General features: G+C 38.7%; 1 protein-coding gene across 11 annotated transcripts in view; it reads right to left on the bottom strand.

The window, feature by feature from the left end:
* LMBR1 (limb development membrane protein 1) overlaps nucleotides 1–26,616 on the bottom strand; it is a 223,140-nt gene that overhangs the window by 82,456 nt on the left and 114,068 nt on the right. For 10 of the 11 annotated variants that reach the window (XM_017957369.2, XM_021936478.2, XM_017957372.2 and 7 more), the window contains 4 exons: nucleotides 21,373–21,499; nucleotides 20,812–20,880; nucleotides 19,859–19,923; nucleotides 14,430–14,502 (listed from right to left, as the gene is read on the bottom strand). In XM_017957369.2, coding sequence (XP_017812858.1) covers nucleotides 14,430–14,502; nucleotides 19,859–19,923; nucleotides 20,812–20,880; nucleotides 21,373–21,499 — 334 coding nt within the window. The remainder of the gene's footprint in view (nucleotides 1–14,429; nucleotides 14,503–19,858; nucleotides 19,924–20,811; nucleotides 20,881–21,372; nucleotides 21,500–26,616) is intronic. The other variant, XM_017957374.3, reaches the window with a different exon arrangement.

Here is a 26,616-nt window from a genome sequence, read left to right as displayed (position 1 = left end):
AATGTGATACATCGTATCAGTGGAATGAAAGACAAAACCCATATGATCATTTCATTTGATACTGAAAAGCATTTGATAAAATTCAACATCCCCTCATGATACAAACCTTTAGAACACTGGTATCTTCAATGGAGCGAAAGATGTGGGGATCAAACCCTTATATAAACAGGATTTCTAATCAATTCTCTTATGAAGTAGCAGATTCTACTTCATCTGGTGGTGCCACTTTTTTGAGACTTTTAGGGATACTGGGGTATAAATCATGCACAAATGGCTTAGGATTTAGCTTCCTTGGGTCTGTGAAACTGGTTACTCAAGTCTGCTAAGTTTTCTCAGGTCTTTTAAATTCTAAAATGTTATTGTGATTTTCTCCTCTCAACTTCTCATCCTTTTAGGTTTATGCCTCTCTGAACCTCAGTGTTTTCATCTGTAAAAAGGGGGTGTATCTATTAGGATACTATATACTGAATCAGAAAACTAAACCCAAATGAGTTTTAAAATGAGGAAATAATTTCATATAATTAGAAGTTGAGACACAGAGCAAACTTCAAAGAGGATTTTCCAGCAGCTCAACAGTGACTGTCATGCGTGTCTGTGTGAAGAGACCGCCAAACAGGCTTTGTGTGAGCAATAAAGCTTTTTAATCACCTGGGTGCAGGCGGGCTGAGTCCGAAGAGAGAGTCAGCGCAGGGAGATAAGGGTAGGGCCCTTTTATAGGATTTGGGTAGGTAAAGGAAAATTACAGTCAAAGGGGGTTGTTCTCTGGCGGGCAGGAGTGGGGGTCACAAGGTGCTCAGTGGGGGAGCTGTTTGAACCAGGATGAGCCAGGAAAAGGAATTTCACAAGATAATGTCATCACTTAAGGCCAGGACTGGCCATTTTCACTTCTTTTGTGGTGGAATGTCATCAGTTAAGGCGAGGCAGGGCATTTGCACTTCTTTTGTGATTCTTCAGTTACTTCAGGCAATCTGGGCGTATACGTGCAAGTCACAGGGGAGGGCTTGGGCTCAGAGGCCAGACAGTGACATCAAGGGACTGAAAGTACTGCCATCCACAAGTTGACTTAACAGGAAGACTAGTGCTCTTTGTCTTTTTATGTAACTTTGTAATTTCTGCTCATTTTAATTTGCTCTTTATTTCTTCATAAACAAAAGTGAAACTTTTGTTTATCCTTTTTCCTCATATTGATTTGGCAGTTCAATGGTTATTTCCCATTTTTAATACTCATATTTAGATATACTTTTCATTATAATATCAGCATCACACAGTCCTAGCCCCACAGGGATGCTTTTCTGAGTAACCCCACACCAAGGTAAAGCTCTCACAACACTTTAGTTATTCTCTCATCGCTGCCCACCCATGCCCCCAACTCCTGGATCTTGCTGCAACAGTTTTAACAATATTTAGTTCAAGACTGTTACCAAATGTTTCCTTCAATATGGAAGCTAAAATAGTGTTTGGCACAAATTAGATGCTCAATATACAGATATAAAATAAACAAATGAGCGAATGCGTAAGAGATGAATGACATCTTTGGGAATATATGAATTTTTTTTTAAAGAGACAGGGTCACTTTATTTTATTGCCCAGGCCAGACTTGAACTTCTGGGCTCAAGCTTATAATCCCACCTCCCGAGTAGCAGGGACTATCGGTGCACGCCCCACACTCAGCTGAGTTTTTAACTGCAGTCTTTATTCCACCCTTACAACTATAGGTACTAGTCAGCAACCAGCAGCAGGTTGCAAATGGGAAGCTTGATGTTGATCTCTCTCTTCTTTGTCTGGAATTTTTCTATGTGAAAGTTTGTAAGGGCTTTTTCTTTTTCCATTATTTTCGGAATTTAGGGATCTTACAAACTAAATCCAGATCTTTTTTTCCATTGAATAATCTTGACTAGGAGTCTGTGGCCTTTTAACCTGAACTCAAGTCTTTCTTAAGCTCACTGGTATTTTCTTCTACTTTTTAATTACCTTCTTTTCCTACTTGTTCTTTTTTCTCCTTTTAGATGCCTGTTATTTACATCAGTATCTTAGCTCTTCACTTCATGTCTATTTTTCATTAATAGTTGCCTTCTTTTTGTACTTCTGGTGTGTGACACAAAATAGTTCTTCCCCTTGATTCTGCCAGATGATTACTTCAATTTTTGAAGGACTATATTAGTTTCCTATGGCTGCTGCAACAAACTACCATAAAGTTTCTGGCTTAAAACAACATAAATTTATTGTCTTACAGTTCTGGAAGTGTGAAGTCCTAAAATCAAGGTGTTAGCAGGAATGCAATTCTTCTGGAGACTCTAAGGGAGCAACCATTTCCTTGTCTTTTCTAGCCCCTGGGGGCCACCTGCATTCTTTGGCTCATGGTCCCTTCCTTGAGTCACTCCTACCTCTTCTTCCATTACCAATGTCTCCTTCTCTGACCATCTCAGCCTTCACTTACACCAACTCTTGTGATTATAGTCGGCCCACTCCATAATCCAGAATAATCTCAAGATCCTTTACTTCATCCCATATGCAAAGTCCCTTTTGCCATGTAAGGTAACATATTCACAAGTTCTGGGGATTAGGCTTTGGACATCTTTAGGAAACCATTATTCTGACTACCACAAGGACTATTTCTTTTTTTTGTTTGTCTATTAAGGTTTTCATTTTTTTCAAGTTCTCAGTATCAGCCTTTTTCTGTTCTAATGACATTTCCTTGGACGTTCTAACTACTTCTGAGAATTAGGTATGAATTCTTATTTGTCTCTCCCATTAACTGGTAACTCAAGTGGGAACCACTTGTTCTAGATATTCATCTTGGTCTTCTTCACTCAACCTTAAACAACTGGTAATTTTTCTCTATCCACCTCTGTTGTTCCCTTCATCTCTCATAAGTCAGACACTCCCTCGAACAGTGACAAACCAGCTAAAAGGTATAGCAATTCAATTCTGTTCCTAGGGACTAGGGACCAACTGGCCAGAAAAACCGATTTAGGAGGAGGAAACCTCACTGGGTCTCTCTAGGTGCAAAGAATGGTCCTTTCTCAAAGGTAGAGACTGAAAGGAGGATTCAGAACAACAACACAAGGCCAGCAACATCAGACACAGGGGCAAATGCAATCTCACTAAGGGAATTCAGAGGCCTCTTTTTCTAAGCCCCTTTGGGGAATCACAAAATTCCAGTCTTATCCCAGGTTTCTAGGAGAAGTAAATCCATCCCCTTTGCAGCTCCTTGCTCACTTCTGCCCATCACTGAATAGACAGCAATCGAATACCCTCCCTTTCGAAGACCCTGAGGTCTCAAATCCACTGAAACGTTATATAGCATTTTCAGAGTTCATGAGTTTAATCACTTTACTTGTTAATATATGATTGATATATTTATGAGAGGAGGGATAAAGCTAGTACAGAAATATTCAGGTCATGTGACACAAGCTACTAAACTTTGATTACAAAGTTAGTTTTGAGTTTCTGGCAGCCACAGCAAAGGGGGAAGCAATTAAGTTACATAATGAATGAGCATTTCCATATAATGTGATTTACAGAAAGCACAGCTCTGTAAGATTTTCAGGTGTCTTTGAATCAAAGTTTAAACTACATAATAGTCTTAGTAATAAATATATTTTACTTTTATTTCCATTCTTTATCAATTACACTGTGTATCTGTAATTAATGCTCATTTAACTTCTATATTTCATTGACTGGAAATACAATTCCAAACTATATTCATTCCCCATTCATGCAAAGATCTATTATTCTAGTAACCAGTTGAAGGCTAGAAAAAATCAGCTCAAGAGGCCGGGCACGGTGGCTCAAGCCTGTAATCCCAGGACTTTGGGAGGCTGAGACGGGAGGATTACAAGGTCAGGACATCCTGGCTAACACAGTGAAACCCCGTCTCTACCAAAAAATACAAAAAACTAGCCGGGCGAGGTGGCAGGCGCCTGTAGTCCCAGCTACTCGGGAGGCTGAGGCAGGAGAATGGGGTGAACCTGGGAGGCGGAGCTTGCAGTGAGCCGAGATCCGGCCACTGCACTCCAGCCTGGGCGACAGAGCAAGACTTTGTCTCAAAAAAAAAAAAAAATCAGCTCATGAGTATTCAGAATTTCGGAAGAGAATGGACATCAGAATAGACAGTATTCCTGCTGCCAATGTGAAATTAAGTGAAAAGACAAAAATGCCTATTTTGTGGGTATGTTTACAGAGCTCAGCACAAATGTCTAGACCACTCAATGTATGATTCTTCAAAGGAAAATAACTAAAATGGCATTTCTGAAATGCTGTGCTTTTATTTGCAGGTGATATAATACTAGGCACACAACAGGTAATTATTTAATACTGACTGACATGAATATAAAAATCAAAACTACATTCTTGTTGTCCTCAACTAAATCATACTTTTATTAAACGACTAGATTCATCTGGGATGACACATTATTCAAGGACAAGGCCACCCTTTATTATAATAGAGCAACACTTAAGGAAGAAATGTAAGCTTTTTTGAGTAAATATTTCATTATAAATGACCAGAAGGAAACAATGACTATTGTAAGAAATTATGACATACTGGAAACAAATTCTGAGGTACTATGTGCATTTAAGTTACCAAAAATTTAACAAATCCTGAGGTACTATGTGGATTTAAGTTATACCAAAAATTTAACAAATCCTGAGGTACTATGTGGATTTAAGTTATACCAAAACTTTAAAATATCCTGAGGGACTGTATTATCATTACTTTATTTCCAGATGAATCTAAAATGTCCAGTGTCGGCATTGTCTAGTCAATAAGTCAAACTGTTAGACAAAACCTGTTTGGACAAGTCATGAGAAATAAAAAGGGATTCTCCAAGAAAACCACAAAGCAGCTCATTTAAGGTCAATTTAATGGTATTATTCTGTTTTCCTTCCAGCCCCAACATAAGATTTCACTACCTCAAAGGAAATTGTAAGAGTATCTATTTGCATTCCCCTTAGGTGATTGGCAGTTCAACACCAATTAGTTCAAAATTACACTGTTACTAACATGCAATAAAAACAACACCTTTCATCTTTCTTACATAGGTAAGAATAACTTCAGAGCCAATAACTTTGATCAAATAAGTATTTTTGATCCTGCCCCACCCGTCTCTTTGGATTCAGGAAAACTAATAGCTGAAGGCAACTTTTCCCAGCTTTATTCTTAAGCTGAAAAACTAGTGTGGTATTAAAAATATTTTGCTTCCAAGATAACAGAATTTCCCAAAGTCCAGTATTTATTCAATAACTAAGCTGTCCTTATAACTTTCTTAATATATAAGACAGCCTTCATATATAAAAGTAGAGATACTAAGTATTTAATTTAAAATATAAAATGTATTTTTTAAAACAAATACAAATTTCCAATTAGATATGCAAGCCCTTCAAATAATTGGTGCAATACAATTATCTCCCTAAACAATTCAGTGTCCTAAACTTAGTCTCATAATGAATACTATTTGGAAGTAGATACCTCTAACATAAACAGATTGATGTCACATTTAACTTTTAATTTAGCATATAACCAAAAAAAAGTTTGATTAGAAAATATCATCCAAGAAGCTCTTTAAAAATTTGATTATACTTATTACTTTAAATTTGACCAAAGTGATCTCTATCACGAAGAATGTGAGGTCACTCAAATACTATAAATTATTTCGAATCACTTAGGCAAACAACTTTGTTGTTAAAGCCCAAATCTCCTAATAATTCACAGAGCAAACAGTTTCCATCTCTCTAAGCAAACACTACTTACTGTACACCACAGGGCTAACGCTGATTAGGCAAACTCCAGAAAGCATTTGAAAACTGAAGCCAGGACATTCAAATCTCTAACGTATCTATTTCAACATGGACTAACACTGTTACTGTCTACAAAGGAGAGAGTAGCCATACACTCAGAGACTCTGTATCTACATCTATTCCACTTGTAATGCTAATAATTATTAAAATAATAGTTTCTTTTTACTTCTGACATATCCACAAAATTATGGCTATTGACCTAGTAATGTGAGGCTTTTGAGATCCAACACAACTGTGAAAATGCAAATATACTTTCATTATTAATGACTGCAAAATAGAAATTGTTAAACAATCAACTTTAGGAACATTATATAATGCTGTGTACAATTAAAACAATGGTTTGGCTTTTTCTACTTTAGATATAAGCTACTAGATCTAAACTAGATAAGACGTTAAGATAATTTTTAAACCTTTATGTTTATATAAGCTACTATTGGGAATACCATCATCTATCTAGGTTGTAGTTGAGAAAGCAACTCGGACATATTAAATTCATCTTCTATTACACAAATTTGGATTTTTTTTTTCTTTATTGAGGTGGACTCTCGCTCTGTTGTCCAGGCTGGAGTGCACTGGCATGATCTCGGCTCACTGCAACCTCTGCTGCCCGGGTTCAAGTGATTCTCCTGCCTCAGCCTCCCGAGTAGCTGGGATTACAGGCATGTGCCACCACGCCCGGCTAATTTTGTATTTTTAGTAGAGACGGGGTTTCACCATGTCGGCTAGGCTGGTCTTGAACTCCCAACCTCAGGTGATCCACCTGCCTCGGCCTCCCAAAATGTTGGGATTACAGGCGTGAGCCACTGCACCCAGCCAATTTGGATCATTTTTATACAACTCTCTCTATATATATTTCATAAAATATATGATATTTAACTCATTCTATAGTTTATTATTCCAAAGCATTCCTCATTTACTGATTTTATATTAGCATATTCTCTGGCAGTCACCTCATTTTATCTTGGAAAAACATCATTTCTTGGGGCCGCATTTTATTGTCATAAATTGTGATTAAAGAGCCCAAGAAGCTGAATAAATTATAACAAGGAATATCTGACCATTTCAGATCCTTGGACACAAATGTTTTTTGATGATATTTGATCACTTTCACGCTAATATCAGACATGTCTCAAAGTGGCCCAGAGTCTGATAAATTCAAAATGTTCTCCCTTCAGTGATGTAACTAACAGCAAATAGTATTTATAGGATTGTCATTGCCAGAACCTAGAAGAATGCCTAGAGGAAGCCAAGATGAAAGTAATTTAGAGGACAGAAGAAAATCTGACGTGAGCTTTCATATATCATTAAGTGTGTTATATGAAAGAATGTAAAGACCAAATTAGCAAATCACCTTGCCAATGATAACTGAAAATGCCTCTGACAGAATACTACTCTAATATAGTCTAAAGAAGCAACCACTCTAAAGAATCAACCCTACATGCCACCCTAAGCCTTGGCACCTTCATAAAATTTCCTGGCAAATTCAACTTAGTTATAAACAGCAAGATTCAAGGACTGATGATGACATTAAGTGCTTCTGACAGGTCACAAGCTCCACAAAAAGCTTGTGTAAGACATGTCTTGATTTTTTTCAATCCCTTTATTTTTATCTTTCAGGATAAAAAGGTATTGCAATCTGACATCCAGCAAAAATGAAACAATAATATCATCTGTGCTCTTAAGACTAACTAATTAATACAAGCTTCAATGGCAAGGACTTTTTTTTTTTTTTTTTAGATGGAATCTTGCTCTGTTGCCCAGGCTGGAGTGCAATGGCGCAATCTCGGCTCACTGCAACCCCCGCCTCCAGGTTCAAGCGATTCTCCTGCCGCAGCTTCCCAAACAGCTGGGATTACAGGCGCCTGCCACCACACCCGCTAATTTTTGTATTTTTAAGAGAGACCAGGTTTCACCATGCCAGCCAGGCAGGTCTTGAACGCCCAACCTCAGGCGATCTGCCTGCCTCAGCCTCCCAAAGTGCTGGGATTACAGGCGTGAACCACTGAAAAAATTAGAATCAAGCAGAAAGTAACTGCTATAAGAAGTGATACACTAACTTTTTATCATGAAGATGAAAATAGTATCTAAAGAAACTGAGTTGAACTATTAAGTTCAAAGACTACAATATTTTTAAATAAATTAAAAGAACTCCAGAGGTTTTGAACTTAAACAACAAAAAATAATTTCTATTCATTATGGTACTACTTCTAAAGTTACCCAGTATACCCATAGGCTATACACACACAAATGCTAATTATTTCAATTAATGCCATTGCATTACTTAAACATTTAAACACTTTAAGTGTCTGTGTGTGTGTGTGTGTGTGTGTGTGTGTGTGTGTGTGTGTGTGTATCCTCTTCATGCTGGGAAGGAATTACAAAAGGTTTTCTACCACAATTAATGTAATGGGATTTTCTGTTGCGCTACTCTTTAGGAGTGTTGGAGTAGAAATGGTTCTTAATTACTCATACTCCATGGCCAAAACAGTAAGGGGAAAACTGTCTTCTTTCAGCCTCTTCACTAACACTCCAATGCATATGGTCTTCCTGTCCCTCAACTTTGGTGTGTCCTTGGCAGTCTCCACTATGGGCCTTCCTAAGAAATCTCTCCAAGTGATTCTGTCTGGTCTTGTCACCAAATTTTACTTTCTCTTCCTTCTTCACTTCTACGGTAAAATGACAACTCTCCATCATGTGCGTTTTTCATCTATTAATTTACTTATGGGACACATGTTATCCACCATGTGTCTAGCAACATTATAGAATCAGGTTACAGAGGGAAAGAAAACTAACAAAAATCCCTGCCCCAGAGAGGTGCAGTGGCTCACACCTGTAATTTACAAAAATCCCTGCCCCAGTCAGGTGCAGTGGCTCACACCTGTAATTTACAAAAATCCCTGCCCCAGTCAGGTGCAGTGGCTCACACCTGTGATTTACAAAAATCCCTGCCCCAGAGATGTGCAGTGGCTCACACCTGTAATTTACAAAAATCCCTGCCCCAGTCAGGTGCAGTGGCTCACACCTGTAATTTTAATACTTTGGGAGGCCAAGGCTGGCAGATCACTTAAGCCCAGGAGTCTGACACCAGCCTGGGCAAAACCCTGTCTCTACAAAAAAACACAAAAATTAGCCAGGTATGGTGCTGGGCGCCTGTAGTCTTAGCTACTCAGGAGGCTAAAGGGGAAGGATCACCTGAGCCTGGGAGGTGGAGGCCACAGTGAGCTGTGATTGTGTTACTGTACTCCAGCCTGGGTGACAGAGTGAGACCTTGTCTCAATCAATATAATTAAATAAATAAATCCCTGGAGTTCATGTTCTAGTGTGGAGAGACAGGCAATATACTTACTAAAAGGCTTAACATGTGAGATAGTAAAAAATGCTACAGAAAAAAAATAATGCAGGAAAGGGGAAGCGTAGAGCAGAGGCAGGACTTAGTGATACAATCGATATCCACAAGGCTCACTCCAGAGTGTGGGAAAGCTCCACGATAGGGTATTTAGGTAAAGACCTGGAAGAGACAAGGTGGCCGGAAACACAATAAAAATGCCGCAAGGGAAGGGGCTCAGTGGGGGAAGAGCGAAGAGACAGCAGGCATCAGACATGGGGCAGGAGTGAGCAGCCACTGCAAGGACTCTTGCTGCTATCCAGACTGAAACAGAAACCATCATCCGAGGACTTGGAGCAAATAAGTGGGAATATCTGACTCACATTGTCAGAGACTCTCTCTGACTCACTAGGCCCAGGACAGATATGCATGGAAGCCATTAGGAAGCTACCACAGAAACCTCTCCAAGGGGTGACTGCTGCCAAACCAGGGTGGTGGCAGCACAGGTGATGAGGCATGGTCAGATTCTGGAGCTGTTATGAAGCTGGAGCCAACAACTTTGCAGAAGGAATCCATATGGGAATTAAGAGAAGGAGACTCCAAGGATTTGGCCTGAGTACCTGGAAGAATGATTTGTCACCTGTAGAGAGGGGCTGATGGCAAAAGAAGTAAAATCTGGGAGTAAGATCTTGAGTTTACTTTGGACATATGTTTAAGATGCCTATTGGACATCCAAACAGAAATGTCCACTAGACAGTTAGATCTTTAAGTTCAAAGCTCAGAGTAGAGGTCACAGCTTATAGGGGGTATTTAAAGCCATGAGACCAGATGAAATAACAAGGGAGTAAAAGCAAATAGAGAATTTGAAGGATGGAGGCATAAGACTTTCCAGGTGAAGAAGTTACAGACACAGAAAAGCTAGAAAAGTAGATTGAGAAAAAAGCAGCCCATTAAATAAAAGGAACAGGAAAGTATGGTGAGCTGAAAACTAAGTGGAATAAAAGATATTTCGAGGAGGAAAGAGAGTAAGATAAGCACTATGAAGTCACAGACCAACTTGACCATGGCATTTCATGGAACAGTAGAAGCAAGAGTGAGTTTCAAAACAAAATGTGAAACCCATGAGCACACAACTCTTGTGAGCTTTGCCATGAAGACCAAAGGAATGGGTGGTGAGCTGGAGGAGATATGGGGTCAAGGCAGATTCCTTCCTCTGTCTCTTTCTGGGAAAATTATAGCATATCTTTATGCCGATGGAAAGGATCCAGCTGGGGAAAAACTGGATCATGACAGAGAGACAGACAGAAAGAGTACAACTGCTAGATCGTGTCCTTGAATCGGCAAGAAGAGATGGAATCCAGGGCACCAGGGGAGCGCTGGCATTAGCCAAGCACACAGACAATTCAGCCACAGCATCGAGGGAAAAGGCAGCAGGTGTGAGGGGAGCTGCAGGGAGGTGGGTTGGCATGAAGGAAAAAGCTTGTGAAAATTCTCTTATGATTGCTTCTATTTTCTTAAGAAAATAGAAAACAAGGTCACCAGTGGAGATTAAGGATGGTGAAGATCTGAGGGAAGAAAAGACAGAATAAAGTCATCTAGGAGAATGTAAAGTTAATTTAGGATACTGGTCACATATATAAAGGAAGGCCAGGCAGGAGGGTCAGTCAGCCAGCCAGGAGTGAGAGCACGGAACACTGAGAGGAGAGCAGAATGAAGGCTCGGGTTTCACTGGTTCCACTACAATCCAGCAAGACCACGAAAGGGAGCTAAGAGTGTATGCAGGGGACTAATTCTAACAACAGCCCAGGAATGTAAACTGTGCAAGGAAGTAGGGGGATGGGGGAATGATGGAGGGGAGGTGAGAAAAAGGTGTTAGGATCAGGGCATGTTAAATCTCCACACTGAAGAATTGTAGGAAATGGGAGTGCTAGAAGAAGTGAACTGGAAAAAGAAGTGGTAGGTGGAGAGTAGGATGCTTCATTGTAAGATTATGCAGAAGAACTTGAGTGGGTTATGTCACAGGCATGAGCGGGTGAGGCAGACAACCACAGGGACAGGGAAGGAGTGTCCCGGAGTGATGGGAAGGACACACGCACAGACACAAAATCACCACGAAAAAGGCACAGAATCAGAGAAGGATTAGAAACGAGGAGCAAAAATCCTCCAGCAGGGAGCAGAAAAGGCCTGGGAGGTGAGCACATGGCAGGACTAGGTCACGGTCTGACGACATGAGATCCAAAGTGCTGGAGAGTAGTAAAAGGGAGCAGGAAGGCACCTCCTCAAACTCCAGGACCAGCCAAATGAGGGATGTGGGTAGAAGCGAGCCATCACATAAGCGGGTGGCAGGAACGTGTGCCAAGTTTCTCCGAGCAAGGAAGTGGCAGTTGAAGATACAGGGGTTTTGTGCATGAGTTAACTCTCAGTTCCAAATGGCACAAGCAGAAAGTTTCAGAAGCTAGAGGAAAGTGGAAAATCAGGTCAGAAATGGGACGTATAGAGACAGGGGGGCAGAGTCCAGGGTGCAAGGAGTCTGGATGTTCTGGGTTCCACGTGCTCACCATGATAAAGAGGAGTGACAGACAAAATGTACCCATTAGTCCTGACAGTCCCAAAGCAGATGGCAGAGGGGAGGCTGTGTGCTGCGGGGAAGGGGAAGGCGGCCTGCCGAGATCACAGTGAGTTCTGTGGACATCTCTCTACTCCTGCCATGACAACAGGGACATGAGGGAGGTGCTGTCTTAGCCAAACGACAGGTGCTCTGGGGCTCCCTCCTGTCTCAGAAACACAGAACTCTTTCCTCTCTATTCCTTTTTTCAAGTAGTTAAGCACTAGATAAAAATCTATAAATTCTTGTCCTTTTTTCTCCTCTTCTTCAGTCAACTAGCCTATGGATCTTGAGACTCAGCATCTTAATTCATCTGCACAATATTTAGTGCTTAATTAAGATGTGCAATAAGCAAACAGGGAAAGGAGAAAGGGTAGAGAGTGGCTGATAACAGGATGGCTTACTCAGGATACCAATTAACATTATCACAGCACACAGCTTTGCTTTACTTTACTAACATTCCATGAAACAATAACAATATTAACAGGAACAAAACCTCCCAATAACTTTATACCTATAGCACCATCAAGTGTCAAATAAACAAGTGAGAAGTCACAGTCAGGCATTCCAACACAAAGCTATACTGATTATTTTTAAAACCAGGCATGAAAATTCAACTCCAGCAATATCATAACTAACACAATAACTCATGTTACTTTAAAAAAAAGTAGTGTTATTTCTACAGTGAAGCACTTCTTGGTGCTGGCTGTCACGTTTTTTCGCATAACTGTACAACGGAGCTCAGAGTAAGCCACGCTGACACCCCAAAGATTCCTCAATGCACACTACGTATTCCAACACACACTAAGAAAGCACCGCCAGGAACTCTATGATAAATCAGCAAAGGAATTTGTATTTTTAAAAAAGTATTTTACTCTCATTATTCTGGAATTCTTTTTACTAGCAAAAGTAAAACAATAAACACTTTACTTTTGTTTTATAATTTAAAACAGAGAGTAACTGTTATAACAAAACACAATAGTCATAATACTAGATTAAATAAAATCCAGGGGGATGGCTTCTCTTACTAACCTCCTATTTCTATTTTCTTAAGAAATGGTGAGTCGTGATTTTTTCAGTCCTGCTTTCCTACACATATTTCTAAGCATACTCTACTGAAGCTCACGATTCTTAATCTGTATTAGTCAAAATGTCCATTTTGCCACAGAACCATTTATGTTATAAACATAAATCATTTAGCTCTTTATTTTCCACCTGAAATAGTCCACAGTGGCTAACCAGCAGCAAACAGCAAAATCATAATTATCCTAACATATCACTTAAGAGTTTCACTGAAAAGATTTCAGACAATCTACCAAACGGATCACAAATAGTGCACGGCCTACCAAAATGGTGTGTAAAACAATTAATTTAGTATTAGTTATCCCCCCATCCTCCCTCCTCCCCAGGTCCATCCGTCTCTTCTCTGTAACATTTCGACGCCAGGGAGGTGTTTTTACTGATTTTGGCTTGGCTTCATTTTATGAGACATTCAGCCATCTAGCAAGGGTTTCCTTTTCCACTTCTTTACATATGGTCAGCCACTTTTAAATTGGAGGAGCCAGAGGATTTATAAAGATTCTAGAAAGGCCTTTTTTATTTTTCCTGCTGTGGAAGGGGAAAGTGAGAAAGGCTGTACTTCTGGATTTTGTTTTGTTTTGACTGAAGTCAATTCAAGTTCTTCAGTTCATGGGGGCTACATTTTACTCTTCCTGGGTGTCAGCCTCCTCATCTGTGAAATAGAAGCAGCGGCTGCCTGAGGCTGAAACCATCCCACAGGCAGGCAGGCAGGCAGCAGCTTGACGCATACTCTTCACCACACAGGCAGGCTCACTGCACAGCAGCATGGTTATCCAAATAGGATACATTTATTATAACATTCACTGCTTTAAGGAAACTTTATAAAGCTGACATTGTTGACTAAAGTTTATATCTCTGAAATTAAACAGGTTTAAATATTAAAGTAGTTTTAATTAAGTTAGAAGAATAAAAAACATATGTAGTTCCAGTCGAAAAGTTTATCTGTATCAAATTATAGAATGTTACTGACAAGAACCCTCTAGAACAGATACAAACTGAAATTCTTGGATCTAAGAAAAAAGCTCTAAAATATTATGAACACTTTAGGGGTGATGATTTACATTCACTATTTATAACTGAAGAAAGTAGGTATCTACCTATTTCTCAGTATTTCATAAACTAACCTTCTATTTTATACCTACTCTTGAATCATGTTTCTGAAATGCAGTTAGCTATTAATTATCTAATCTTGTTGGCGGGAGACTGGTTTTTCAACATTTGAAAATTACTTAAGTAAAATTAAAGAAAATGTACCTATACTATCTGTTAAACTGTATCATTACTCTTTTCTTCATTGGTTCCTCAAAAATGATCAGTAATTAAAAATTAAACTTCAAAGTCATATGCTTAAAACATAAACACAGTTGGCAGTAGAGAGGTGCCTAGTCCCTCAGTGGCCAAAGTCTCACAAAGAATGGGTCTTGCTCTGTTACAGCTCATCTCAGCCAGGGTCTGCAATAAACCTCGCTTCACCAGGGAAGTTCTTTTGTTACTCTAAAGTGTCCTCCTCTTGTAGCAGCACAAGATACAGAGAGGTTTATATTTTTTCCCTTCAATTATCTATCTTTTTGATATTAAAGAGTTTTTTTATCCCAGTCTAAATATGTAATATATACATACCATTTAGTCGTCTCTGGAGTGCTTCTTCCTCTAAGGTAATGATATAAATCTGTTCATCCAGGTCTTCAAGAATCTAAATTTAAAGATAAAACTATTCAACAATGCAACGTTACAAAACTAATGCTTATGAGACCATTTAGGCTTTTTGGTCTATTTATTTTAGATAATGTATTCATTCAAATTTCTAAGAACCCAAAATAAAAAAGCTCCAACTATTTTATTTATAAATTAAATATAAATACTTTAGTATATAACCAAACACATCAAAAGTTATCATAAACCCTATATACATTTAAATTGGATATTTTTAAAGTTTAAGGGATTAAACTAAGGAACTCTTCTCAATGGCCAACAAATGTATGAACTTTAGGGTTTTTTAGTGACATTCTGAGATGCGGGTTACATGTATGAATTTTTTTATTATTTATTTATTTATTGTTTATTTGTTTGTTTGAGACAGAGTCTCACTCTGTTGCCCAGGCTGGAGTACAGTGGCATGATAATCTCAGCTCACTGCAACCTCTGCCTCCCGGGTTCAAGCAATCCTCCCACCTCAGCCTCCTTAGTGGCTGGGACTACAGGCGCACACCACCATGCTCAGCTAATTTTTGTATTTTTAGTAGAGACAGGTTTCACCGTGCTGACCAGGCTGGTCTTGAACTCCTGACCTCAGGCTATCTGCTTGCCTCAGCCTCCCAAAGTGCTGGGATCATAGGCATGAGCCACCATGCCCGGCCTACATGTATCAATTTTAAACAGTCAAAAAACTAATTACGGTAAATAACTACAGTAAATACATGCCCAAGCCAATATTTTAGAGATAGAAGGAACAGACACCCAGTCCAACATTTGTTTTCTCATTTACATTTACCTACATAATGTCTACAACAAGAAATCCATAAACTACATCAGAAACATGCAATACTTTCCATTTATATCATCTATACGTACTAAAAACGCTCCATGAATATTAAAGATTGGTATTATCAAAATCATCCAATAGATCGAAATCTAGAGAAGGGGTATGTTTACATATAAACCAAGTTATACAACAGTAATTCAAAAAAAAAAAAAAAACCACACTAATAATTTACCAATTGTATGGGATATTGTCTGCATTGTTAAAAAACCTAAAATTGATTTAATTCTAGTTTTGTTAACATAGCTATCCTTCTGAGAGGATCCTTATTATCTTCCTAGCTGTAGGGAAAATCTGAAAGAAGTCTAGAGCTGCTATCAGTGTTCCATATCTTCACCTTCAAACTACTTACACTCAGCAAAAAAATAAACTGTGAGGAGCTAATGGACAAAAAGATAGAAACCATATATACATCTCCTTTCAGATTTTAAAGTATTTTCAGAAAACAGATTTTCAAATCATGCAATCCCTGTCAGATGTCAAATTTATACAGCTGGTGTGAAATTTATTTGAAGCAATCCAATAATTCCCAGCCTTTCAACAAATCCTTACGGTCCCCTCTGACCTAGCACTGAACTCATCACTGGCACACATACCAACTTGATCCTTGAGAAGCCTGACTTGGAAGGTGAGAAAAAATAAATACTAAAATAATAATCAACAGTAATCAACAAATAAATATACAAACAAATAATGACAAAGAATGACCATCCTATGAGGAAGAAAGCAATAGGAAGAAAAGGGGAAGGGATACCTAAACGGCCAGCCAGCAAGCCCTCTCCAAAGAGGAAACATGTAGGCTGAAAATGCGTGCTACTCCTGAGGAGAAAGAGTGCTACACAGAGAGGATCTACTGGATGCAATGGGTCAGGGGAGAGGAATCCCAGAGAAAACCCACATGTCTGGGACCAGGTCCTTGGGGGCCATCATCCGAAGTTCCTTTCCCATCAACACTTCTCTTCACTTTCTACTATCTGGATCAGAATTGACATTTTTTACTTAAGGTCTAACGCATACAAAATGATTTTTATCTTTCTTATGCAAATCATCCAAGAATTACTTATCACCACTGGTATGTCTTAGGTGAATGCGTGACTGATGTAGTTTGGCTATTTGTCCCTTTCAAACCTCGTGTTGAAATCTAATCCCCTGTATTGGAGGTGGGACCAGGGGGGTATTTAGGTCATGGAGGTGGATCTCTCATGAATAACCAATTTGGTGCTGACCATACAGTAATAACTGAGTTCTTGCTCTATTTGTTCACATGACAGCAGGTTGTTCAAAAGAGTGTGGACCTCTCTCTTGCCTGCTCCCTCTCTTGCCCTGTGACACAAATGCTCCTCGTTCAACTCTCGCCATGATCGGAAGCTTCCTGAAGCACTAGCCAGAGGCAGGTCCCAGTGCCATGCTTCTTGTACAGCGTGCGGAACCATAAGCCAAATAAACCGCTTTTCCTTGTAAATTACTCAGTCTCAGATTTATACCAATGCATAATAGACATGCAGTGGCAATGTGAACAACACACATATATTTGTGTTAAGTGCTTATAAGCACCATCCTCCTTGATTTCTACAACACTCCTATGAAAAACAGACTGTTCTCATCTCCATTTTATATTCCAAGAAACAGGGTTACCAAGAAATGTTACGTGCCTTCAAAGCCTATACTCAACTACTATGGGCTAATGGGGGCTTAAATATGGGTAAGACATAGTCCTTGACCTCAAAGGGCTTATATTCTAGTGTAGCAGAAGAGATCAGATGAATTAAAAAAATACTTAGAAGATTTGTGAAAGTCATAATGATGGCTTAAATAAAACATTACAAAAGTTCAAAGGAAGAAAAACTATTCCCAGATGGAGAGAAAGAAGTTTTGGCCGGTGTTTTTGATGGCAGTAGCATAGCAGCATCTTATCTGACAGCTTCAACTACCAAAAGAAAGGTATTTCAATCAGAGGAAACTGAAAGCAAAACACAGAAGTGGAGGGGTACAAAGTCCACTCGGCAAGAAAGCGGTTTTACAGCGCTGGCGCTTACAGCCAAATAGAATGGCAGGGCAGCCTCTGGTCTGAAACCAGCCTCTTGGGTTCACATTCTGCCCCGTCCTAGATCTCTGATCTTGTACAAGCTACTTGATCTTCCCGAAATGGCACTAGTTAAGCCGTAAAATAAGAATACCACTATCTAACTTACAGGTTTGTCATCAGGATAAAATGAAATTATGTGTGTAAAATACAGTGTTTATTGCTAGCATATACAATACCCTCAATTACTCAATAAATAATCTTTATTACTGAATGTTACCAACAAGAAAAGAAACAAAGATAAGACTCTGAGGACACCGTTAATGTTAGAAATGCAAAATGCTTGTTCCCCGTGCCACAAAGAAATAGCACCCAAACATTAATTTTGTCAGCAAGGCAATTTTTATTTCTACAGAAGGCTGAGACTCGCAAACGGAGTAATGGCGAGAGCACACCTGGACAGGGGAGGGGAAGGAGTTCTCATTCCTGACCTGGGGCCTACTGCTGTGTCGCTCCCCTACTGGCTAGGGTTGGAACACACAGTCTAAGCTAATTCCGACTGGCTAATTTAAAGAGAGCAGGGGTATGAGCCAGAGTGGCGGGGTGACTAGTCTGGTGGGAAGGACGGTTAGGAACAGGTAATTAAAGGTGACTTAGGTCAGAGCAGGTGACCAGGAGTGACTCAGGTCAAAGAAGGTGACCAGGGGTGAGTCAGGATGGAGCAGGTGACTAGGGAACAGATGTGAACTACTGATAAGGACTGGTGGGAAAGTTGTTTACTGAAACTAGAGGCAAGGGGGAAAACAGAACCAGGAATTTAAACTTTAAAATGGAGAATCAAAGAAGAAGAGAGCTGAACATACTGACATACTGATTCTTTGAAGAGAAACTTGGGGTTCACTATATTTAACATTAATAAGAGACAAGTTAAGGAGAAAAATTAGCTTGGGGAAGGGAGCTAAGTAAGTAGTTTCATTTTATATATGTTGAGTTTTCCGCTCCATGGGTTATTCAATTATAGCACTTAAAATGTACTATAATTTGTTTCCATTGTCTTTTCCTCATTAGAATGAGGCATTTAAAAGTGATGTGGAAATGGCAAGATGGTTTAGGAGCAGAGCATTAATAGAACTTTTGACCAATGATAGAACTTTAAACATTTGCCTATAGTTAGGGGTCAGGAAGCAGAAAAGGAGAAAGAAGACCAAACAAACAAACACGCAACAACAACAAATGTAGGAAGGAACTAAATGAATGCAGGAATGCAGTGTCACAGAACCTCCTTACAAGGGAAAGGAATTCCATGACTTGACAGCACGTGTGTGGCACACAAGTATGTTTACAACATTTATATACTTTTTGTAAAATGTATTTATGCATTTTTTATAAATAAAAAATTAAACTTTATCTTTAAAATATAAAAATATTATGATTTTTAAAATTAAGTAAGCATTTATTAAAATAAAAGTATATCCCCTGTAACACTTCCTCAGTACTTTCCCTAGATGAATCATGACAAGGAAGACAAACACATAACTGTAACGATTTAGTAAGTATTACTAGTGAGACAGAAACAAAAGGGAACATGAGAAAGGCAAAGAAAGGGGTTTAATTATTTGTCCTTGAAGAAGCAAGGCAAGGTTCAAAGCTATGTAGACAGCGGAGTTGATATTTGAGCTAGGCCGCAGGAGGCTGCTAGGTGGCTGGAGCAGGTAAGAGGCCTTGGAGGGAAAGAGACAGTCCTGGAGACAGAATGCACAAAGCCTATTCAGAGCACAGCAAGTTCGCTCATGAGCTAGAGTGACAGTAAACAGAGGGACAGCTAGAGGAAAACTTAGCGTGGACCAGGCTGTGAAAGGCTTTGTAACATGTAAGTAGTTTACACTTGAGTTCACAGGCAATGAGGATCCATGAACGTAAGTGACAAATTTCCTAGGTGTAGCTAAGAAATCATTTTTATATAATTAAATATCTGACAAAATAGAGACCAAAGAAAGCGACAAATCATTAGAATTACAATCAACTGAAAATCATTTAAAAACTAATATATAGTGTTTCTAAGATTAAAGGCAAAGTATGGTTCAATTAATCAAGACATAATATGCAGGCAAATTTTCAGAAATATAACCGTTTTATAAATTAAAGCATACATGTAAATTTTGAAACAAAATCAAGGTACTTTTTGATATTAGGCAATGGACACCTAAAATACCTGTAAATATTTGTAAATTTTGTCCTAAAATTTGCTAGAGGAATTTTTACCTGTGCGCCTATAGGTAGTATTTTAAAAGCAAAACCAAATTTGGTTTCCAAAGATTGGAAATTTAACCAAAGTTCTATTTAAAAAAAACTTAATAAAACAACAATTTGAGTGATAAATGTACAAAAAATATTCTTCTATTTCTAAGTGCTAGCTCACAATCTAAAAGATGCTCAAATGTAACACATTTATTTAATAAACAAAATGATTTATAATTAAATACTTACTGTTGGCTTCACTAGCAACTGACCCATCACTGTGAACATACGAGAAAGGCCAACTGGTGTACACACTGCAGAAATAAGATCACCAAAAGACAGAAAGCGACATTAGAGAGCTTGGAGAGATAAACAACTAGACCGTAAAAATAAGGGAAATTCAAAGATTATCATTTTAAGAACATTATTCTCTCCAACTGAGATTCTAGTGTTTTGTCAGAGGACTCTTCACCATCATCAATAAACAAGCTAGAGGGGGCCTGTGACGGGAATAGGTGTAATTAGCTCTGAAAGATATGTGACAACAAAAAAAGGCTTAGAATAATATTCAAGATTCTAGCAGTTGAATAACTTAAAATACTTTTGGTTAAAATAAAGAAAAATGAGTAAAGAACAGGTTAAATTTCAAGTATTAATAGGACTAAGAAACAAACAAGAATATCTAAAGGTGACAACCATAGTCTTAAGTCCTTTAAACTACATTTATCTACTTATAACATCCCTGAGATAGGCTGTGATGCTTTAAGTAAAACAAAACAAACTTTTAAAAAACCAAGAACTTATCATAATAATTCTACCATTTCCATTTAAAAGTAGAATCTAGCATTATGACAGGTATGGGGATGAGGGTATGGCATGTGTGTATGAGTGTGCATACAGTTTGTGTGTCAGTGTATGTAAGTATGACTGTGTGTGAGTGTGTGAGTGAAAGTGTGTGAGTGTGTGTGTGTGTCTGTCCGTCTGTCTCACTCTACAACTCGGTAGAAGAGGCTTTCCTTAGAGAACAATAAAAGCATCTTATTATTTCAAAGTTTCCATTTATCAAAATTTATTTGAATAAAAATAGCTAAGGCGAACTCAAAAAAATCTCCAAATAGTTAAGAAATCTCATCAGAAAACTTCCCTGAATTTTCCAGAATAAGGACAACTCTACTTTTCTATTAAGTCTGAAAAATACTTACAGAGAAGTAACAAACATCCCATCAATGATATACAGGAATATAAATAGGGTAGATAGAACTCCCAGAGATCTATTAAAAAAAAGTAAATATATTTTAACAAATCCAAAATATTGCACATTAAGATACAATCAGTCTATCTTACGATAAGATAGAGACTGACTACACCTCACGTAAACATTGTAATTGCCTATTTGAGTTTAAGCCATATAATTTCTAAACTGTACAATAAAAAGATCTAAAATAGAAAACCAAGAAGTAACCCTTTAGCAAAACCTGTTTGGAGGGAGAAAAAAACTCTCCACGGAATTTGAAGAACAGAAACCAATTAACAACAACAACAGAAAATCTGAAAAGCTGCTTACTTATTCTTCACATATAAAAGAAATAAAACTTCATTTTTAGATAAAGATACCTAAAGATTTCTTAATTCTGTAAATTAACATCAAACATCTTTGTTAACTATACAAAGAATTATTTAAATGTTTTTAAAATTGAGTGTGTAATTATATCCCAAACTATAGTTTCCAGTAAAGAAACTGGCTAAAACAAGGAAATCCATACCATATAAAGATTCCATGCTTGCAGCATCATTGTCAATGAGTGCTGAAGCTACCCACACTATCCCAAGAATGAGTAATGCAAGAAGAAGAAGCATGACCAGAGTCTCTAAAATGCGGGCCCGGATTCCCTGAAAAATATAGTAGAAATATAATTTTAGTATTTTACTTCACTTCATGAACAATAAGGTTTCTGCCTATATGAAAGCATAAAATAATCCCTTGGAAGGTGAAGAAATTTATATTTATGAACAGGAAAAATACACTAAGTACCTATAGTTTACAATGTTTAGACTGACTTTTCAAAATTATGGAAAATATTATCAAGCTTGGATAAAACAAAAAAAAAAACTTCATAAAAAACATCTGCAGAGCCATTTTTAACAATTAATTACTTTCCTAACACTTTCCACTAACAAAGCAGATTAATGAATTTCTATCTGTGATTCTAATCAAGGGAATAGAAGGCTAATTATGGCACAGAGCCAGACAGTCCAGTGAGCACTGAACTTGGGGTGCCACAATGCTCCGAGCTGCTGGAGAGTGCGGGCTCTCTCTAGCATGGACTCTGGCGCTCTTCACAGCCTCCGGAGCCCTCTACTGTGCTGCTGAAGAACTGTCATTGCAACCCAGCATTATAAACTATAGAGATACTGCTTTTACCAATTCTATATGATGCTTTTCTTCACATTCTATAGAATTCTCATTAATCCATGAGACAAGAATACAATAATATAATCATTATGCACGATTTTGTTTTAAATGCAAAACAAATTCTGACCTCAGGACCAAACTAAAGGCCAGACTTTTAAAACTTAAAAACTGCAGAGTAAGACAAAAACAGAAACTTCTTCTACTCCCCAAAAAGTCACCAAATGATTGAATCTGCAGCTATAAGTTAAAGGTTCATGTTGATATTTTGCACTGCAATGCACTAACCTACAATTATCTAATACAACCAACAAAATTATAAATACATCCATATTTCTCAATAAATCATGTAATCTCATTCCACATTTAACATAAAAATGAGTTATAAAATTCCAAAACATACACTTATTTCAATTTTGTCCTAAGTATTACTTTCTAATTTCTGAATTGCAGGAATAGGCACCCAGTTCTTCAAATTCAATAGAAAGGAAAGAAAACGTCCTAAAAGCATGGAGAAGTATACCTAGCCCTAAATGATGACCTCTGAGGTGAAGTGGCTTTTTCTTGCTAGTCCTTCACCAACATCGCAGACTTGCCACAGGGCTGCACTTGGCAAGTTTAAAACACTTCCTCAAATCTGAGAGTCAGCTCACCTTAAGTGTTCATAGCACGGGAGGCCAGTGAACCAGAATGAATCAGGCTGGTATTTAACACATGAGATCTCATAGAAAGCAGCTATTAATCACAGGAGATGAAATGTGAATAGTCACAAAACACACTACAACAAAACACACTACTACTTTGCTGAAGAGTCCTTTGAACTTTCACTTCACAACTTTCAAACTATTCAAGATGCTGATATGGTTTGGTTGTGTCCCCACCCAAATCTCATCTTGAATTGTAATCCCCATAATCCCATGTGTCCTGGGAAGGACCGAGTGGGAGGTAACTGAATTATGGGGGCAGTTTCCCCCACGCTGTTCTCATGATAGTGAGTGAGTTCTCACGAGATCTGATGTTTTATAAGCGTCTGGCATGTCCCCTGCTGGCATTCATTCTCTCTCCTGCCACCCTGTGAAGAGCTGCCTTCTGCCATGATCACAAGTTTCCTGAGGCCTCCCCAGCCATGTGGAACTGAGAGTGAATTAAATCTCTTTTCTTTATAAATTACCCAGTCTCAGGTATTTTTTCATAGCAGTGTGAGACAGATAACAGACTAATACAGATACCAAAACATAATCTACCACCTGTAACAGTGACTTCTCTCTTCCTTTCTTCCTCCTCCCCTCCTTTTCTCTCTAAAATCCTTTTTATTACACATTAAATATTTTGTGGAAAGCCCATCAATAAACGGACAAAAGGAGATAAAATTTTATCGTTGTTCTAGTGTTTGTGTTACACTCTCTCAATTCTGTCTTTCCTTGCCTCCAACCAGCCCCTAAGAAATACATGAACTAAAGGGTGGGGCTCCCAAAACAAGTCACGTATGCATTATACCTGTAATAATATGAACTAAACAGTGGAACAGCGTCAGAAGTGTTATGATATAGGAACTACACAGTGGTAGCTCCTTAGAACCGTTTAAAACCCACTGTCCAAAAGAAGTTATAATTGTCACGTTAAATAATTATAACACTGTAACAGTAAGTATAATTTTTAGGATGATAACCAATGTTGGGAAATCAATCACCATAAAATTTACAGACATCCTCTGATATTTTGGTAAGAACTATTTCTTAGCAATTAAACTTGTTTTCTTCAGATATGTGCCTATGTGCTGGGAGACAATGTTCCATGGGTCTCTCACATTTCTGTGCATCCCAAAAGCAGAGGCAGGGACAGATCTTATTTGGAACTGCCTTCTTAAGGTTTGTACAGCAGACGGCCTTGGGATTTAGAGAGAGTATATCTCTGAAGCAAAGGACAGGTTTGTTTACTGTCTGGTAGCACAATGTTCACCTCCTAGCAAAGGTTAGACAGAGTTGCTTGCAGCCCGATATAAATATGGTGAGTTCCCTAGCTGTGATACAGGTCCACTGTGGGGCTTGGGGTCAAGGGGAACTGGCACCAAAAGGAAGCCTGTGCACTTGGTTATGTGCTGCGCATAACCAAGTCCTTTGTCTCCGACCCAGACATCTCATGTTTACAACCACCATCCATGAAACTGGGAGACTAACTTGTTAGTTTGCAAGCAGAATAAAATCTCAGACCCTTCACAGTTCTTGATGGCTTTTGGTGACAAGGATAGAAGACTAACAGACGGCTTTCTGGAAAAGAGAGGGGCCCATGCAGATTGGCTTAAGGGATATGAGAAGACTCCTGGGATCTATTAACAGTAGTTAGTGCGCGCACCCAAGTGGTGGGCAAGCAGGAGGAGCAGGGACCCCGAGCAGTGCTAGCTGCTGGCGACAGTCTGCAGGCTGAGGTAGGTAGTGAGGCTGAGCCCACTGCTGGCTAGGTTGTTAGTCCCTCTCCTCTGAGCGGAAGCAGGAAGGAATGTCATCATGATGGTGTTGAAAGCGAGCCCAGCAACACCGCTAAAAGATACTGTGGGTACAGTTGCTCAATCAAGGAGTCCCAGAGCTGAATAAACAGTGTCAGGAATGAGGCTACAGACCTATGCCTAAACTGATGTCATTACAAATATGGTTGAGCCATGAGTAGCCACTTGCCGCTCAAAAAGAAAGGCGCCTTGCGATGTGGGCCAGTCACTTTTGCCATGTTCCTTCATCTGTCCTCCCCCTACTCGGACCTCAGATGCTTAGGAAAAAAGATGATGGGGTAAAGTGGGGGTCTCCCTGTCCTTCAGGGGAGTAAAAGCCGTACAGAGCCCCCTGAGCGTGCAGGGGAACTTCAGGAAGGAGAGGGACTCAAACTCAGGGCTCTGCTGAGTACAGCAGCCCACGTCACCATCCTACCTCGTCCTTCACAAAGGACTGTGAGGTGACTGCACGGAAATGTTGGTGAACAATGACAATTTTTTTCTAAATAAAGAGAAATATAAATAATGATATATATAGTTATAAACTAAAATGCAATGCCAAAAAATATTTTTGAAAGAGAAGTCATTTAATAATAATTTCTGATTATCTTATACATAAAGAAGTAGACATTTAGATGAGAAAAAAAGAGTTAAAGAAAAAATTTCATTTTAAATAGGGGTCATTTAAAATGATAGTATTTCACTTTTTATTGACAATAGAGATTAAAGTTAAATAATGCTATTAAAAACTTCTTACCACTAATCTTATTAGTATCAAAATAACAAAACTAGTAACAGTAATAGTAACTAGTATCAAAAGTAGTATTACTAAGATATTAGAAAATAGAACAAAAAAGTAATAGTTAATATAGTAAAAAACGGAAAACAGGTTTAGCAAAATATTAACAAACATAACAAATTATATAAAATACAAAAACAGGAAATGATAAAAACCAAATATATCTACTATAACTATATATACAAATTAGGTCAAAAACCAAAATTAACTGTCTAAGACCTATCAAAACTAAAGTGATACTAAAAGTGAAAATGATTTAAAAATTATGGTTTAATATTTAAAAAATGTAACAGGAATCTGGTTTAAATATAGAAGAATGCAAAACAAAAAACATTAAATGGGATAAAGTAGGACATTTTATACTGATGAAATTTACTATCCACTATATTATTATATTTTTAGATTAACTGATGAGTACACAGGGCTTCACTGTCATTATTCTTCATACTATATTTAAATAAATAGAAAATCGGACTGGGCGCAGTGGCTCACACCGGTAATCCCAGCACTTTGGGAGGCCGAAGCGGGTGGATCACTTGAGGTCAGGAGTTCAAGACCAGCATGATGAAAGCCCATCTCTACTAAAAACACAAAAATTAGCTGGGCCCGGTGGTGGGCACCTGTAATCCCAGCTACTAGGGAGGCTGAAACAGGAGAATCGCTTGAACCTGGGAGGCGGAGGCTGCAGTGAGCCAAGACTGTGCCACTACGCTTCAGCCTGGGCGACAGAGCAAGACTCGGTCTCAAAAAAATAAAAAACTAAATAAATAAATAAAATAGAAAATCTTTATTCATTACATCTACATGTTTACGCAAATTTGATATTAATAAGACATTCATTTAAAATTTTAAAAATAAAAAATTCCTAAGTATGCGTCCATTGTGATGAGCTGCCACTCCTCAGTAATACCATCAGCTTCGGAGGCAGCTGAAGGTCAGAGAGCCCAGCCTTGACATTAGAGGGCCTCAGGGCACTGAGGGCCTAACTGGGTGGTTTGGCTTCAGCAGTGGATGAGGAAATAGGGTTTCCCCCAGGAGGTCTCTGCCACTTTTTCACACGAAACTTTGATGCCAGGTAGGGCCAGGCAGGTTGAGCTCTAGGACAGACCATTGTTATTTGGCCAGGAGGCCTGTTAAGCCTCTTCCGTTTTACTGGGCATGGAATCTAAGTTGCTCCGCCCCAGAAGCGGGATGCCAGGCTAGAGAGTCACACGGCCCCACAGGCTGGGCAATCCATTTCAACAAGGGCTGAGCAGATTCACTGCCGTCCGTTCTCAGGAGTCCGCTCGCAGGCAGTGGCAGCCAGGAGAGGCACT

This window comes from Papio anubis, chromosome 4, assembly GCF_008728515.1.
Source record: "Papio anubis isolate 15944 chromosome 4, Panubis1.0, whole genome shotgun sequence".
Classification (NCBI taxonomy): domain Eukaryota; kingdom Metazoa; phylum Chordata; class Mammalia; order Primates; family Cercopithecidae; genus Papio; species Papio anubis.
Note: the sequence above shows the minus strand (reverse complement) of the source record. Positions and strands in the feature narration are given on the sequence as shown.